This window comes from Carassius gibelio, chromosome B11, assembly GCF_023724105.1.
Source record: "Carassius gibelio isolate Cgi1373 ecotype wild population from Czech Republic chromosome B11, carGib1.2-hapl.c, whole genome shotgun sequence".
Taxonomy (NCBI): Eukaryota; Metazoa; Chordata; class Actinopteri; order Cypriniformes; family Cyprinidae; genus Carassius; species Carassius gibelio.
In genome coordinates, this window is record NC_068406.1 from 11,890,727 (window position 1) to 11,906,485 (window position 15,759).

The following is a 15,759-nucleotide window of genomic DNA, read 5'->3' on the forward strand; positions in this document are numbered from 1 at the left end:
GTGCACCAGATCACATTTACATCCTGTTCCTTTGGACCCTTCTTAATTTCATGCCCTCATCACAATTTCATGCCCTGCTTTGTTCCATTCCGAGCGTAACCGTGACTAACGTCACACTTTTGCCTTTTTAACAGCTTCAGTCTAGTGACTTAACAAGCAACAAACACACTGACTGACATTGACTGTAAGCCCAAATCACCTTTGTTTACTCATTGACAAATGCCATATAGTTATCATGAGACCCATGTGACCTGTGTGCTGACTTGGCCTGTGTCCACAGTTCTGTCTGTCTTTACTGATGCTTTACTACGGTACGTGTGGCTACGTGAGCGACATGTTCCACTGAACAGGCTAAATATGTTTTTGAATGCGGAAGCACTGCCGCATCCAGCAGGTCAAGATGTTCCTAATGTAGCCGAGACGTCCTGAGAGACAGTGTGTAGTTAAAACACTTCTCCTACACGAGTCTGCAATGTAGGCCTGATTAAATTAGGTATCAAAAGATTCTCCACATTTAAAAGGTGAAATTCCTTTTAAAAGCATGTGAATTTTATTTTATATTTTATTTGAAATCTTCAAATACCTAGGGCTATAACACATGACACTTCGGCCTAGATGGTTTAGGCCTAAGAATATAATATAAATATGTATGTATGTATGTCTATGTATAATTGAAAAATAAAAAAGAAGAAGAAATATAAAAAACACATATTATAATTTCATTTAAATGACCTATTTCCTATTTTCTATTTAAGTATTTTATTTTCCCAAAATATTTTTTTTAAAATTACTCATATCGTTTTTATCCAAAACATACTATTGTAATTCCAGATTATATTTTTTTTGTTTCACCAAAAAAGCATAAAATAAATAATTATTATATATAGTTTATACATAGTATATTATATATGCAATAGGCTACTAGACAAATGCGTGTGTGTCTGTGTGTGTGTGTGTGTGTGTGTGTGTCTAATATATATATATATATATATATATATATATATATATATATATATATATATATATATATATATATATATATATATATATATATAAGATTAAATAATTTTTTGGGCGTGTTCAAAAATCCCATTCATTTTCTTTAAACCTGCCAACTAAGAGGCGAGCGCAGTCATTGATAACACTGTGACACATTCCTGTGGAACATAAAGCATTGCATAACACTGCGCAACAATATCAACACAAACTTTCCCCCGATTCCTTCTAATGATGGGTGGGTGTGTCCACCACGCCACTGCCTCGCAGCGATTGGCTGCGCCACCTGTCAATCAGTGGGCGTGTGCGCTCGTGTTTTCACATACTTCTTCCTTACCTCAAGACTCGAGCGTCAAAATAAAGCACTAACACACAAAACGAGGACAATGAGGGGCGCCGACCGGTCCAAAAACACACCGAATCTGGATAAGAGGGGTAAGGAGCACGAGGTTATGGCTGTTCTCTGGCGCTAGCAGCTGGTGTTTTGTGCGCGAGGAGGAAGAAGTAAACAAAACTGTCACGTAGGCGCGTGTGCCTTGGACTCAAGAGTCCACGAGCCGTTTATTTGAACCGTTCATTATACATATGGCCTGTTAATAATACACTCGCATATATGCTTATACATTGCTGTAAACCATGCATGTGTTCTAACGCTGAGTTCGGTGTAATGCACTGAATGAATTAAATCAGCACAGTGTTTGGGGTGATGTACTGCATGCACTGAAATGCACAGGGGTTTTATGTGGTCGATTTTAACTGTGTTGTGAATCGTTTTATGCCATTTCTCAGTATTGTTTGTGTTGTGCATGTCATTCATGCAGTACAGGAGTGTTTGAGGAGTTGAGGTCAAATCATGGCCATGTTTGTTGGATCACTGATATGGAGGTAAACTGCAGTTTGTCAGGTTGTAAAAATAGAATATATGACCTAGAGAAAGAAGACAAGAATCGGAGAGATTGCGTTGTTTCTTCTTCTTCTCCAGATTTGTTTAAATGACGGGAAAATAAGGAGGTTGGTGAGTAGTAATTGCTAACAATCTGGGCTGGTAATTAGATGGCTGTAGTTTTGTACCCCATAAATGCACATTGTGATGAGAATGACAGTTTTATAGTAGTACTAAAACCAGTATAATTTAATATCTGTGATTTTATGACAATTTATCAAATGTTGTATACCAATATGAGACAAGATGAGCAGTATTTTCCAGATAGGATTATGAATTGTTTGTAGAATGATATCAGCGTATTCCACACCCATTTTCCCACTTAGCCACACCAGACCTAGTTTTCTTTGGAAATCTGAATGCTGAGTAATGAGTTCAAAATTACTAACTGTGATTTGATAAAAATCTAGAATGAATGTATGATGATCGAGGTTCTGTGGTTTACTAGTTCCTCATGTACAACATCTCAATCTCAGTTGGAAGATTTACTTTTAATTTTTTCATTAAATAAGGACATTAATCAGAAATGTTTAGGATTTCAGGAGAACAAATGTTGCAGTTAAGTAGAATACATTTGGCAAAGGTGTAATTGCCCTTAATTTAAGATGTAGATGTTTAGATTTGCTGTAAAAAGCAATCTAACATTGTGTAGCCTCATAACCTTGGAGGATATTTGAACCCTATATTAGTGCAGGCTGCACACTTATATTAATATACGCTGTTTCTCACATATCACTGTTATTATCAAGCTCAAGTCAAATCCCCTACCCACAATCCACAGGGTCTCTAGCCATGAAAATATCTCTTTCTTGCCATCTAGTGGTTGATGTGTGATATGTGCATCATGTCTTTGGCTTCGCTTTCACTTCGAAAATGTAAGAAAGAAAAGATTCTGCCATTTTTTTTTATCCTTATAAAGTGTTTTATTATAACTGGCTGCAATAACATTGTTTTCTTTAAGTGCACTGTTGTAATGTTTAAGTTTAGGCGGGGTCTATGATCTGTTACACTGCTCGTTTTAAAGGTGAACTTTGACCTAATTGGCGTTCTTTTGTATTTTGTTACGGTTTTATTAAAAGTGTTCTCTGTAAATCCAAATGTTATTGTTAAAACAGGTTTTACGAGATAGAGAGCAGTGACTCACAGTACCACATCTGGTAAAATCAGATTGTCCAAGTTACAACTTGCCGGTATTGAAGATGTCCAGGATTGGTGTGGCCAGTATTGATTTGTTTGAACAGTTTAATTGTACACTTAATTTAATTTAGAATCCAAGTCTCAAACACGTGTTTAAAATGTATAATCGATTCAAAATAAATACTAAAGCATTCAAATAATACAAAAATAATAATATATAAAATGTCCAGTACTACAATGTTTTAGAAACAATAGAGTTACTTTAACCCCACAATACCTGCTGTGTCATATGTGATGCATCAATTTCTAGTGCAAAACCTTGCTGGGAAAATATGTTGTTGTAATTAATAATAATAATAATAATAATAATAATAATAATAATTCTGTATATTTATATAGTGTTTTTCGAAGCACTCAAAGCACTTCACATTGTCAGGGGGTACCTCCTCATCCACCACCATTGGCCTTTTATTACATTTATATTATACTGTAATTATACTAATATCCACCTTCTGGTTTTGGTACACATGTAAAATCTTTAAGAGTTTGTATAAAGTAAGCCAAATAATCATACAACCTCAGGCCTTTTTTTTTTTTTTTTTTTTTTGAGACATTTGTTCTCTTACAATAATTGAATAATGACAAAAAAACCTTACAAAAAAAAAAAAAAAAATCTTTGGAGATGCAGCAACCTTGAACGACTATTATTTATTCATCTAAAATAACAAGACAAAAAAAAACTTTACACCAGTTATGTTTGAAATAGTATATATTATAATTTAGACTGTTGTATAGACCAAGCCGCTCAAACACTTATTTTTGTATCATTATGTATGTCCTAATCACCGTATATTCGTCTGTGTTAATCAGTCACTATGTAAAAATACACCAGGTATTACGGTAAAGTGTAGGGAGTGCGCATCTTCCGCTGCTGTTACGGTAGTGTTGTTGTCTATCAGTTCAGCGCTGTCTTTAGTGCGCACTGATTGTTATGGACGGTTGTGTGGAGAGACGACGGATATAATGAATGTAACAAAAGACAGTCTAACCCGAGAGCTCACACAGAATCCTTTAAAGAAAATCTGGGTGCCATCCTCCACTAACGGCCTTCCAGAAAGACACATCAGTCAAAGGAAGGGTGAGTGTGGATGAAAGGATGAGAACCGGACACTGAAGCTGCAGTCAGATGCGGGTTAAAGAGGCTTTCTGATGCAATGCTTATATGATGATACAATTTAACGAGGGTTTGAGCTGGACTTAAATCATTCTAGAAGCGGTTTGTTAATTGCATTTTATATATTTTTATCAAACGTGTCAAATAGACTACATTTGATATGAATTAAAATGAATGATTACGAGTTATATTTATATTAGTAGCCACTAAAGGGTTCAGTAATAACAATTTAAATTGTTTAAATATTAAAATAAACTATAAAAAAGTATAATATTATTTATTTATTATTTATTAATAATAAAAATATATAGTTTAATATATATATATATATATATATATATATATATATATATATATATATATATATATATAAGCATTCCCATGATTATGGAAAAACTGTAAATATGATGGAATTTTTAAGCTCTACATTATCTCTGTTATGCTGTCTCTAAAATATTTCAGCAGCCAAATAATGCTTTTGTAAAATTGCTCTGTTCTTGATTTGTTAAAGAAATGTTTTGCCTCTAAAAAGTTTTTTTTTTTATTAAGTATTTTTGTGTACAGTTCAGAAACACCATATCATTTTCACCTCTTTTTAAATTGCAGGATTATATGGAAGTTGATATGATAATATGCGGTTTGATGAAGAGATACCGAAATGACTTATGCTCTACAATGACAACTCACAGACTTTATTAAAGCAATAAAAAGGGTCACCTTAACTGCACATAGATTAAAACATTTCCGTTCTTTGCACCATGCGATGTGATAATCGACAGTTCACCTGCAGGTTATAGAAAGAATATTATTGTTAAACATCTCTGTTTTTTGTCTTTCAGTATGCATGACCAACTGCCCCACACTTATAGTAACTGTTGGCCTACCAGCCAGAGGAAAGACATACATCTCCAAGAAACTGACACGCTACCTCAACTGGATTGATGTTCCAACAAAAGGTAAAATGCATAAAATGTAAAATATTTGTGACTTGAAATGCTGGACATGATTTTGTTGTTACAGATGTTTTTCTCATGCTGAAATTGGCCTGTCTTGGTGTTTTAACTTCGCAGAGTTTAACGTTGGGCAGTACAGACGTGAATGTGTGAAGATCTATAAATCCTTTGAGTTCTTTCGGCCAGACAATGAAGAGGGGCTTAAAATCAGGAAGTAAGACATTGATTTTTATAAGCCGCAACCATTCAAAATGTGAAATGAAACTGCTAGTTAAAAAGAAAAAATCTAAAAATGCTTAGAAGCTCATGTGATTTCTTGTGTTTTCTAGGCAGTGTGCGTTGGCAGCTCTCAATGATGTACGGCAGTTCCTCACAGACGAGGGCGGCCAGGTGGCGGTAAGAACAACAACACACGTATAGAATATAGAATCTTATATTCAGTTGCAGTGTAACAGTTCCTTTTTGTGTGCATGTAACCATTCTCCTTTACAATCTTTAGGTTTTTGATGCCACAAACACAACAAGAGAAAGGAGGGAGACGATCCTCAGATTTGCCGAGCGGAATGGTTTCAAGGTGCTGGATATGGGATCATTCATCTAAGCTGTGTTCCTCATCTGTTCGCTCTTTTAAAGCACTCTTTTCACACCCCTCAGGTTTTCTTTGTGGAATCTGTGTGTGAAGACCCAGATGTTATTGCAGAGAACATTGTGGTAAGTCTCAGATCTGCGGAATATTTTCAATACCTTTATCTTACGTCGTTTTTTCGACTAAATTTGTGGTCTTGGTGTTCAGCAAGTGAAGTCGGGCAGTCCAGACTACACGCACTGTAACACAGAAGAGGCCGTCGCAGACTTTATGAAGAGGATCAAATGTTATGAGAACTCTTATCAGCCACTGGATGAGGAACTGGACAGGTAAATGCCATGTCGGTGCTGCTGAATCCAAATCTATCAATCTATGAATCTCACACTGTTTTTTTGGTGTGTACAGGGACCTTTCGTTTATTAAGATCATTGATGTGGGGCGGCGGTACCTGGTGAACCGGGTCCAGGACCACATACAGAGCCGAATAGTGTACTACCTCATGAATATCCACATCACGCCCCGCTCCATCTACTTGTGCCGGCATGGAGAGAGTGATCTGAACATCAAAGGTCGTATCGGTGGAGACTCAGGGCTCTCGGCCAAGGGAAAGGAGGTCTGTTTGCATTGACTGATCCGTTTGAGTGCAACTAACAAACACAAAAATGGCTTGACCGTTTTAATATAAAATCAGGACAGAAAATATTATTGTATTATAATAAGATTCTAATGTTATTGTATACAACTGTTTAAAAGTTCGGAGTCTGCGAGAATTTGTTATTTTTATTTTTTACTTTTGAGAAGGTTCCCACTGTCCTGCTGACTGTTTTGGCTGCTGCGCCATTCCTTTCGTTTCTTTATTTATTATTACTTTATGTGTTTTCCTGCCTGTTGGATAGGTTGCATTTATATTTCTGTGTTCGGCTTTCAATTGTGGCCAGTGGATTTGAAAAATAAACGTCATAGTTTGATCCAAATGAAATCGATAGCCTAATAAATCATGGATTTAACAACATCATTTACCTCATCTCCAATGAAGGCTTCTGGACACAAAAAGAAAAGCCCCGCATGAACAAAATAACCACTAAGTAAAGATGTCAAACAAAATGTCTAGACATATGGCAAATAATAATAATAAAAAAATAAAAATAAAACCCGTGTTCAGGGATTTATTTTTTATTGATTTTATTGCCATGCAATGGTCATAGAGCTCACTGTAGCGGTGCCTCAGGTGTTATATGTTTTGCCCAATATATTTATTGCCCAAGGTTCACATGTACTCCGTCTGCAGTGCGTATACAGTAAGTTATATGTACGCAGTTCAGAAGCAGCAACAAGAGCGCATTATTGTAAGGCGAAAGCACATTAAAATCATGCGCGATCGCGAATCTATCCGCTCGCACGCAGATTTTTTTTGCTCTTTTAACAAAACCAGATGCGCGTGCTCAGATTATATTAAATCTTTTCGCACCTTTCTATTTATAACGTTTTCTGTTCTCATCTTTTTACCGCGTGCAGTGTGAACGTTCTGTTCCGTAAAAAAAAAAAGGCTACACATCACAGACAGTGTGTTAACCTGGAGTTTGGCATATGCCCAGTCTGCTCTGTTCTCGCGCTTCACTTAGGTGGGCTGCATCCTGATTGGTTCAGTTAACATACTGCGGGAGGCCGAGGCCACGGAAAAATATTGCTATAAAGCGATTTAGAAATTGCGCACACTCAAGTCACGATTCTATGTCGATTTTGATTAATTGCACAGCCCTACTCTACACTAAAGACTAGTAATGATGCCTTGCCATCACAGCAATAAATTATATTCCAATAGAAAACTAGATATTTTAACTAGATATATTTTAATGTGTAATTATATTTCACAATATTAAACCATTTAATGGGAGTGTAGAAAAATGAACATAAGGATAAGCATTAGATATTATAGTCCTTTATGATTCAAATGCCCTTGGTCCAGAAATGAATGGTGTTAAAATTATTTATCGGTATCGGCTGTTATCGGCCATAACAATGGTTATCTGCTTATTATAATCAGTACCACCTTAAATTTAAAGTTGTATTGTTAAAAATTAGGGGTGCTCCGATCACAATCGGCCGATCGTTAATGCGCATCTCTTCAGTAAAGCCGGTTTTCTAATCAGTGGTTAATTACATCAGGTGCGTGATTTCACGTAGAGCAGCTGTTACTACACAGAGCCGTTGTTAACTGAGAAGATGCGCCAAAAAACGCTGAAAATGAAGTGGATTTGCACATCTTCTCTATTAACAATGGCTCTGTGTAGTAACAGATGCTCTATGTGAAATCACGCACCTGATGGAATTTACCGCTGATTAGAGAACCGGCTTTACTGACGAGATGCGCATTAACGATCGGCCGATCGTGATCGGAGCACCCCTACTAAAAATTAGTTTTGGACAGAATGAACTGATGCAGAGACAAGTTCCCTGAAAAGTCCTGCTTCAGGTCAGATCTGGTTTCTTAAACCTTTTCAAAGAATCTATGTTTCTTTTGTGTTAGTTAATCATTTAAACCTCAGTTTTTTTTTTCACTGTCCGTCTCAGTTTGCGAAGTCTTTGGGCCAGTTTATCCAGTCGCAGAACATCCATGATTTGAAGGTGTGGACGAGTCAGATGAAGAGGACCATACAGACGGCAGAAGCTGTGGGTGTGCCGTACGAACAGTGGAAAGCTCTCAATGAGATTGATGCCGTAAGTCTCTTATTCCTGAACCTTAAACATGCTTTGTCTTTATTTTACGGATATTGTGTAACTTGACTCTTCAATCTGTGTGTGTTTAGGGTGTTTGTGAGGAGCTCATGTATGAGGAGATCCAGGAGAGATATCCACTGGAGTTTGCATTACGAGACCAGGACAAATATCGCTATCGCTATCCCAAAGGAGAGGTCCGTTTTTCTATCAGATCAGTTTTCTTTCAGTCGGTTGATTTTCATTTGAATTGATATCACAAGGGTTAATAGCCTTACTCATGATAGCGAGATGTATTTCATTATATTTTTATCATTTAGTGCTCTTTTATGTCCCAAACCTTTTATTACACTTAAACAACCATCACATAAATGTTGCTGGTTGCTAGGCGCTCTGTTAGCCATTATCCTCAGGATTACTCACCAGCTAAATTCTCAGAAATGGAGTAAACAAGTGTGCATTGACATTGACATTGTTCCAAAAAGGCCTAATTGACGTTATTTGACTTGTTTTCGCGAGCTGTTATTACTCTGACCGAGCACATCACACACCATAACCCTCAGCCCGCACATACTCACTTCTATTTGCTCCTCTCATCTGTCAGGTCGTGAGTGTGTCCGTTCTTCAGAGCAAGCAGTTCCCATTTAGATCAGTATCTCAAACCTGTTTACTCAGAGAGCATTAAAGGACCACAATGTTCTCACTCTATTAGATAAAGACTGAGTGCAAGGTCCTTGCGTCGTGTTTAAGTTTGCATGCATCTTTTTCAGTACTGTACGTAAAGGTGCGTGTGTTAGGACTCTGCATCATTCTTATATCAGTTTTGATTCATTATCATTTCGGTTTGGAGCATTTCAGCTGCTTGTCAATTTTAGTTATTAGAAAGGTGGTTGCACTTTATTTTACAGTACCTGTTCATTCAGTGTACTTACCTAAGAACGTACTGGGTAAGATAAAGTAACTATATTGGTTAAGTTTAGGTTTAGGTGTAAGATAAGGGTTAGTAATTAATTATTAACCAGTTATTGTAATTACTGTAAGTACATAGTATACACGTGGAACAGGAGTATAAAATGAAGTGCTACCAGAAAGGATTCTGTGAGCATATGATTTGAACTATTTGGAAAATTTAAACTGTGCATGATCAAAACAGGGATGTTTAATAGTAGGTCTCAAACTACTTACTATATAAATAGCTTCTTTTTTTTTTTAATGTTCATGTCCGTTGAAAAAAAATACATACCGGTAGATTAATAGAAATATTGATATTTGGATTTTAAAAATCTTTGACCAGATTGTTTAAAATTGAAGGTAACTATATACTTTTGTAATTTCATTAGTAAATTTAGTACTTCATCTTGATTTTGCATTTATTTTGTTTCAGTTGGTTGCAGAAACAAATATTTGTTTGTTTTTTTTTCATTTATTTTCTTCTATTTGTATTCTCTGTGTTTCTATTTTATAATGATATATTATGGGTAATAATTGTATCTTTTCAATATTTTAATCACCTCCTAGCTTTTCTGCATTTCACTTCAAGAGTTATATATGACAAATTAAGTTTTAAAAGTACAAATGGTCAGTGTAGTATCACATATAGTGTATAGCACATGGAGCAGTGTCGTAATCGAGTCTTCTCCTCACAGTCTTATGAAGACTTGGTCCAGCGGCTGGAACCTGTGATCATGGAGTTAGAGCGGCAGGAGAACGTTCTGGTCATCTGTCATCAAGCTGTCATGAGATGCCTGCTGGCCTACTTTCTGGACAAGGCTGCAGGTAATAACCACCATGACACCACCCATGAAGAGCTTGCAACTTTTCAAAACACAGTTCACTTGCTCTGATGATTAATGCATTTAAAATCTAATCTAAAATCTACTTGTTTGGTGTGTTTTTTTTATTTTCTGCAGAAGAACTGCCTTACCTGAAATGCCCTCTACACACAGTATTGAAGTTAACACCAATGGCCTATGGTAAGACACCCTTCCCTAACTAACCTGGACATTATTCTTCAAATAACGCTATTCCGGTCTTGATAGTGAATCTTTCTGGGTCTTCAGGTTGTAAGGTGGAGTCAGTGTGTTTGAACGTGGATGCTGTGAACACACACCGAGACAGACCATCGGTAAGACTCACAAACACACAGACTCGGAGCGTGTCAGTCAGTCTGGTAGTTAAAAAGCCTCTCCACCTGTTTTGGCTTAAGGGAAAGTGTGCAGTCAGTCTGTAGTTATGCTTGAGAGCTCTTCTGTATAGTAAAGTGATTAAGCTTTGAGGTCTCCTGAGCCTCAGCTGTCACATGAAAGATGTAGTGTTGGGCTCACCGATGATTTTAGTTACTAGTATTATTACCACATCATGTAACAATTCACCTTTTTGGGGGGTTCACATATTTTCTCTGTACTGATGCTTTTTCATTTTTCTTCCCCCTGTCTTTAAAACTGATTATATAAAATTGGGGAACACTTTATTTTAAGGTGTCCTTGTTACAAAATGACATGTACTAACTATTATAATAATAATAAATTATGCATAATTACACGCAAGTAACCCTAATCCTAACCCTAACCATATAGTAAGGAGTGTACATGTAATTAATGAATAATACTCAGTGCATAAATGTGTAATTACACCGTAACAGTGACACATAAAAATAAAGTGTAAGCACTCATTGTTTCAGTCTTGTTGTCATCTTGAGACGTGTGTGAACCGATGCAGGTTTTTCATGGTTCTGTTACATCGTCGTCACCTACTTCCCTCATCATCTATCAATGTGTGACTTCATTCCCTGTGTTTGCTTCAAACAGAACGTAGATGTGTCACGGCAGCCAGAAGAGGCTTTGTTAACAGTGCCAGATCATCACTGACAATTCCCCATTCCGCTCTCTCTCTCTCTCTCTCTCACACACCATTATCTTTCTTAGGAATGTAGACATGCTTCCATTCCTAAAAGCATCTACTGTATTCCCGAAAATCAGGAGACATTTTTTACAGCCCAGTAAATGCATTTTGAATTACAACTCCGAAGTGAAGAACTCTGATTATGTATGGAATATACCTTTTTTGTTGTTGTTTTTAATGACAACGTGTCAGTACTAAATTGCACTTTATCATAAATGCGCACTGATGTTTTTCAGTCCCTGCTGCACATGAATGTAACCGCTGCTATGAAAACACCAGTCACTCCAGTAGCATGTGATATTTATTTATAGTGCACATATTAACGCATATGCACATTTGATAGGGTTTTGGCTGGTTAATATGACATTATTTCTTAAAAGTAATAATCCATCACTTAATAGAATGTGTAGCATGTATATAACAATGGTCAAATTTGGATGAAGCAGAGCCTTATCTTGGAAATAAATTTTAGGTAATTTTAGAATTTTTACACAACAATAGTACACTTTTCAGCTTTTTAAACACTAAGGAATGTTATGATGTATAACTCTTCTTCTGGTAACTGAGAAGGAGAAATCTCTACTGTAATGCCTATTTGCATTGCTAATAAAATGTATTTGAATAGTGAAATCCTGTCTCTCTTTACATTCACCCACAATGCTGTGTCACTGAAGGGCAAAGACAGAACAGCTTGTAAAACATAACTGCACCACACTGCAAAATTTGCAAACCATAAATGATGTAACATGAACATGACAAAAAAAAAACAAGAAGATATTACAGTGAGAAAAGGCAGTGATGTGATTTATGTCAATGGACTTTGACCTGAAGTCAAAGGTCAGTATTAAGATGGAGAGATAGTTAATCATATCACCTCACCTTTGGTCACATGACCTTTGACCTCCGTGCTGATTTATTGGTTTACACGTGTGTGTGTGTGTATGTGTGTGTGCACTGTTTAAAACAAGTTTGTCAGTACCAGTTTAAAAAAAAAAACATTTAAATATAATAGTTTTCTGTTGATTTTCTGTTCTCTTCCTAGAATGTTAATGTGCACCGTACTGCTGAGGACGCCCTACAGACCGTCCCGCCTCACCTCTGACCTACAAGCTCTCTTCACTACACCGAGCTCGGGTTTACCGTTACAAAAGTTCAACCCTGCCTTCAGACGGACCCCCGGTCAAGTTCTGGTCTGTCACATTAATCGGTTAATTCGTTGCTGTGAGATTTCTACTGGTGGTATATAGTATATGGTTTCTCACTCCATGTTTTAAAAGAGCCATAATCAGTTTACATGGCATGAGAGACACGTAGCCTGGGAGATTTTGTTTTTGCACTTACGGGGTTTGGGGAAATATGCGTTTGAATGGATGTTACTATGGCTCTTATATGTATTTGATATATACATATATTGATGTCATTTCTACATATGGTGTGTGCAGGTATGTTATTTTGCTGCTCCTCCAATAGTGCTCTCTTTTTGTCAGTTCTAGAAGGTTTTCTCTCAGTTTTTTGAGGGATGGATGACAAAATTTGTTTGTGTGTGCATGTGTACATACAGATCAGAGAAAACACTCATTGTGTCAAAAACTGTATTTAGGTTTTTATGTAGGTTCTTTAAGAGTTTAGATATAAATATCAACCTGGCATTTAAATTCAAACACTGATTATTGATTCAAGTGCTAGTTATTTGAAATCAACACTGACAGATATTCAGACAGGTCTTTTTTATATCATGTACATTTTAACTGTATTTAAGAATATTCTGACTTTCCAACAGTGATTTTAACTGCATGTTTCTGAGAAAATGGAGTGCTTTGTGAGAGAAACATAAGCTGTTTGTTACATTAACAAATTTGGGAACAAGATAAAAGTCTCAGTATTTGTATTACCATTCATTCATTTCCATATTTATGTCAATGTTAGAATGGATTATGAGACCCTTTATAAATTTATACGGGTCTGTCCGGTGTTATCTGTAATGTCCAGTAAACCATGACTGAATTGTTGCCTCAAACCATGTCCAAAGAGTGCTGTGATATATACTGTGCAATTGAAACAGATCTTGACTATTTAAATGAGATTTTCTGGAGTGTGACTAGTAGTATTGTTATGACTATTTTGGTGTCAGTATCACACTAAATAAAGAAATTAATGTTTTGATGTAGTAGTGCATCGATAGTAAATAGTCACAGATTTTAATTCGTTGAATGGACTCAATGGACAAATTATTTTCATACACCATGTTGACACGACAAAGAGACAAATATTATGAAATCGTATCTCATCCTTGAATAAACCTTTTGTTGTGATCTTGGCTATATGTTGTAATGTTTTTGTGGTGCTGCTACAGAAACAGCACAGTGATTTTAATAATGAAGGTTTTGAATTATTATGATTTTTAATTTTATTTTTGCTTTATATATTCCATCTCAAATTATGTTTTTGATCTAATCCAGTTCACAATTAATAAAAAAAACAGCTGCCTTCGATATTAACACGCCACTTGCAATTGTTGATTAGAAGGAAAACCTGGAATGGATCTAAAGAGAAGAAATGGAACGCTTTGACCGGAGAAGGAGGAATCTCTGTCGCTCCGCTCCACTATTATATATTCTGTACTCCAGACCGTGTTTTCATCTTTTACTGTCTATGTTTTCATCTACGCCTTGCTTGGTCACATTCTTATTCAGGCTTGATGCTTTGGCTTCTTTGAAAATTGGAAGTATTTTATTTGGCTGGCAAGAAACATGCGAACTAACCCATTTAGCCCGAAACCGTGCCTAATGACAAAAACACAGCTGATATTGCTTAATTGTTTCCATATAAAGTAGGTTAGTTATAAATATTTAGCTGCCATTTTTTGCAACGTTTTATCCTTTATACTATTAATAATTATACCAGGAAAATCCTCTCATTCCTCGCATACTCACAAAGATACAGCAAAAAAAAAAAAAAAACAACAACAACAACAACAACAAAAAAACAGCTGCGTAGTACCTGAAAGAGGCAAAATGCAGTTCAGTTAAATATTTGGGTAGCGTTACTTATAAGATATCACGAGATGGCGCTATTGCTTTGGAAAGTTAGTGTGTGTGTGTGTGTATGTGTGTGTGCCTGAGTGAAAATAATAGTATATTTAATATTTTACAAAATGTCTGATTATGTTATTTTACTGTTAAAAAATGCAGATGCACGTTATATCAAAAATTCATACATCTCTAATATATATTATTTCAAAAGAGGCACAATCAGAAAACAATATTATTTGACTAAACCAGCACCCACAACACCAAGATCCAAGAGAAAATAAGGGTGTTCTTCGGGTTCAGTTGTTGACTGTTAGCAGGACAAAAACAAGTCATCCTCTTTATGAAGTGCCAAATGGTTTTGGCCCTGTGTTGTCGGAAATATCTGTCCTCTCACAGAGTGATACATTCCTGTCATTTCTCACTGACTGCTGCTCTTGCTGTAAGCTGCTGTATGACCACAGGTTTTCTTAGGAAGAGTGAGACTGCTGTCATATGAGATGTGTCCGCAGTAAATGACTCTTTTGGCCTCGTGGTGTGTTTGAGATTTAGGAAGAGGGCCACAGTAATAGAAATGTGCAGAGAAAAACAGAATAAAAAAAAAGTCAAAACAAACAAATAGTAAATGTATTCAATTTATTCAAATAGCCTAAATAATAAGGAAAATAAAAATTAACATAAATGCAAAACAATGGAGCGCTATGGGATCGTTGGAAATGTTTAAAGAAAAGGGTGCACATGGTTAATGTTAATGAACATTCATTTAAGATAAATTTGATCTACTGTGTATTTTTTAGATAAAGTAGAAATTAAATATGCTTAGTAATTATAGGACATGTTTCAAAGCAATACCTTTTAATTATAATCATAAGTGTTGTGATATTTCTGTTCGTTGTGTGCTGATGGTGAAACAGAGGAAGGACATGGGCGTTCTTCTTCCTGAAATCAATAAGCCTCTCCACAACTGTTTGTGTTTTTAGCTCCAAGTCTTCGACTGCACACACAGACCTATTTCCTCTCCGTGAGGACTGTTAACAGATCATGAGAGAGAATACACAGTTTCCCATTGGTTAGGAAATCATGAATCTCATAACAGACAGGATGAGGGTCCTACAGCTGATATAAGACATCAGAACTAAAAGCAACAAATACACTATCATTCAAAGGTCCATATAATTCAAAAAGAGGTTCTTATGGTCACCAAGACACATAGTTGTCTTTTTATATTAAGGTTGAAAAGAAATGATTTTACCAATAAAAAATGATGCACACCATCTTTAACTGTTGTGACAGAAACAGCACAACAGTGTTTAGAAAGAAAAACA

General features: G+C 36.0%; 1 protein-coding gene across 3 annotated transcripts; it reads left to right on the plus strand.

Moving 5' to 3' along the window:
- Window positions 1-1,268: 1,268 nt before the first annotated feature.
- LOC127968463 (6-phosphofructo-2-kinase/fructose-2,6-bisphosphatase 4) lies at window positions 1,269-13,726 on the plus strand. 3 transcript variants are annotated; one of them, XM_052569724.1, is made up of 14 exons: window positions 1,269-1,431; window positions 5,090-5,206; window positions 5,321-5,417; window positions 5,533-5,599; window positions 5,703-5,777; window positions 5,858-5,914; window positions 5,997-6,118; window positions 6,195-6,402; window positions 8,361-8,507; window positions 8,597-8,701; window positions 10,151-10,280; window positions 10,415-10,477; window positions 10,565-10,629; window positions 12,448-13,726. In XM_052569724.1, the coding sequence occupies exons 1-14, from the start codon at window positions 1,383-1,385 to the stop codon at window positions 12,505-12,507; spliced, it is 1,362 nt and encodes a 453-aa protein (XP_052425684.1). In that variant the 5' UTR covers window positions 1,269-1,382; the 3' UTR covers window positions 12,508-13,726. The 3 variants fall into 3 exon arrangements, with proteins under 3 accessions (XP_052425684.1, XP_052425683.1, XP_052425682.1); XM_052569723.1 differs by lacking the exons at window positions 1,269-1,431; window positions 12,448-13,726 and adding exons at window positions 3,937-4,214; window positions 11,312-12,035; XM_052569722.1 differs by lacking the exon at window positions 1,269-1,431 and adding an exon at window positions 4,026-4,214.
- The last annotated feature ends 2,033 nt before the right edge of the window (window positions 13,727-15,759 follow it).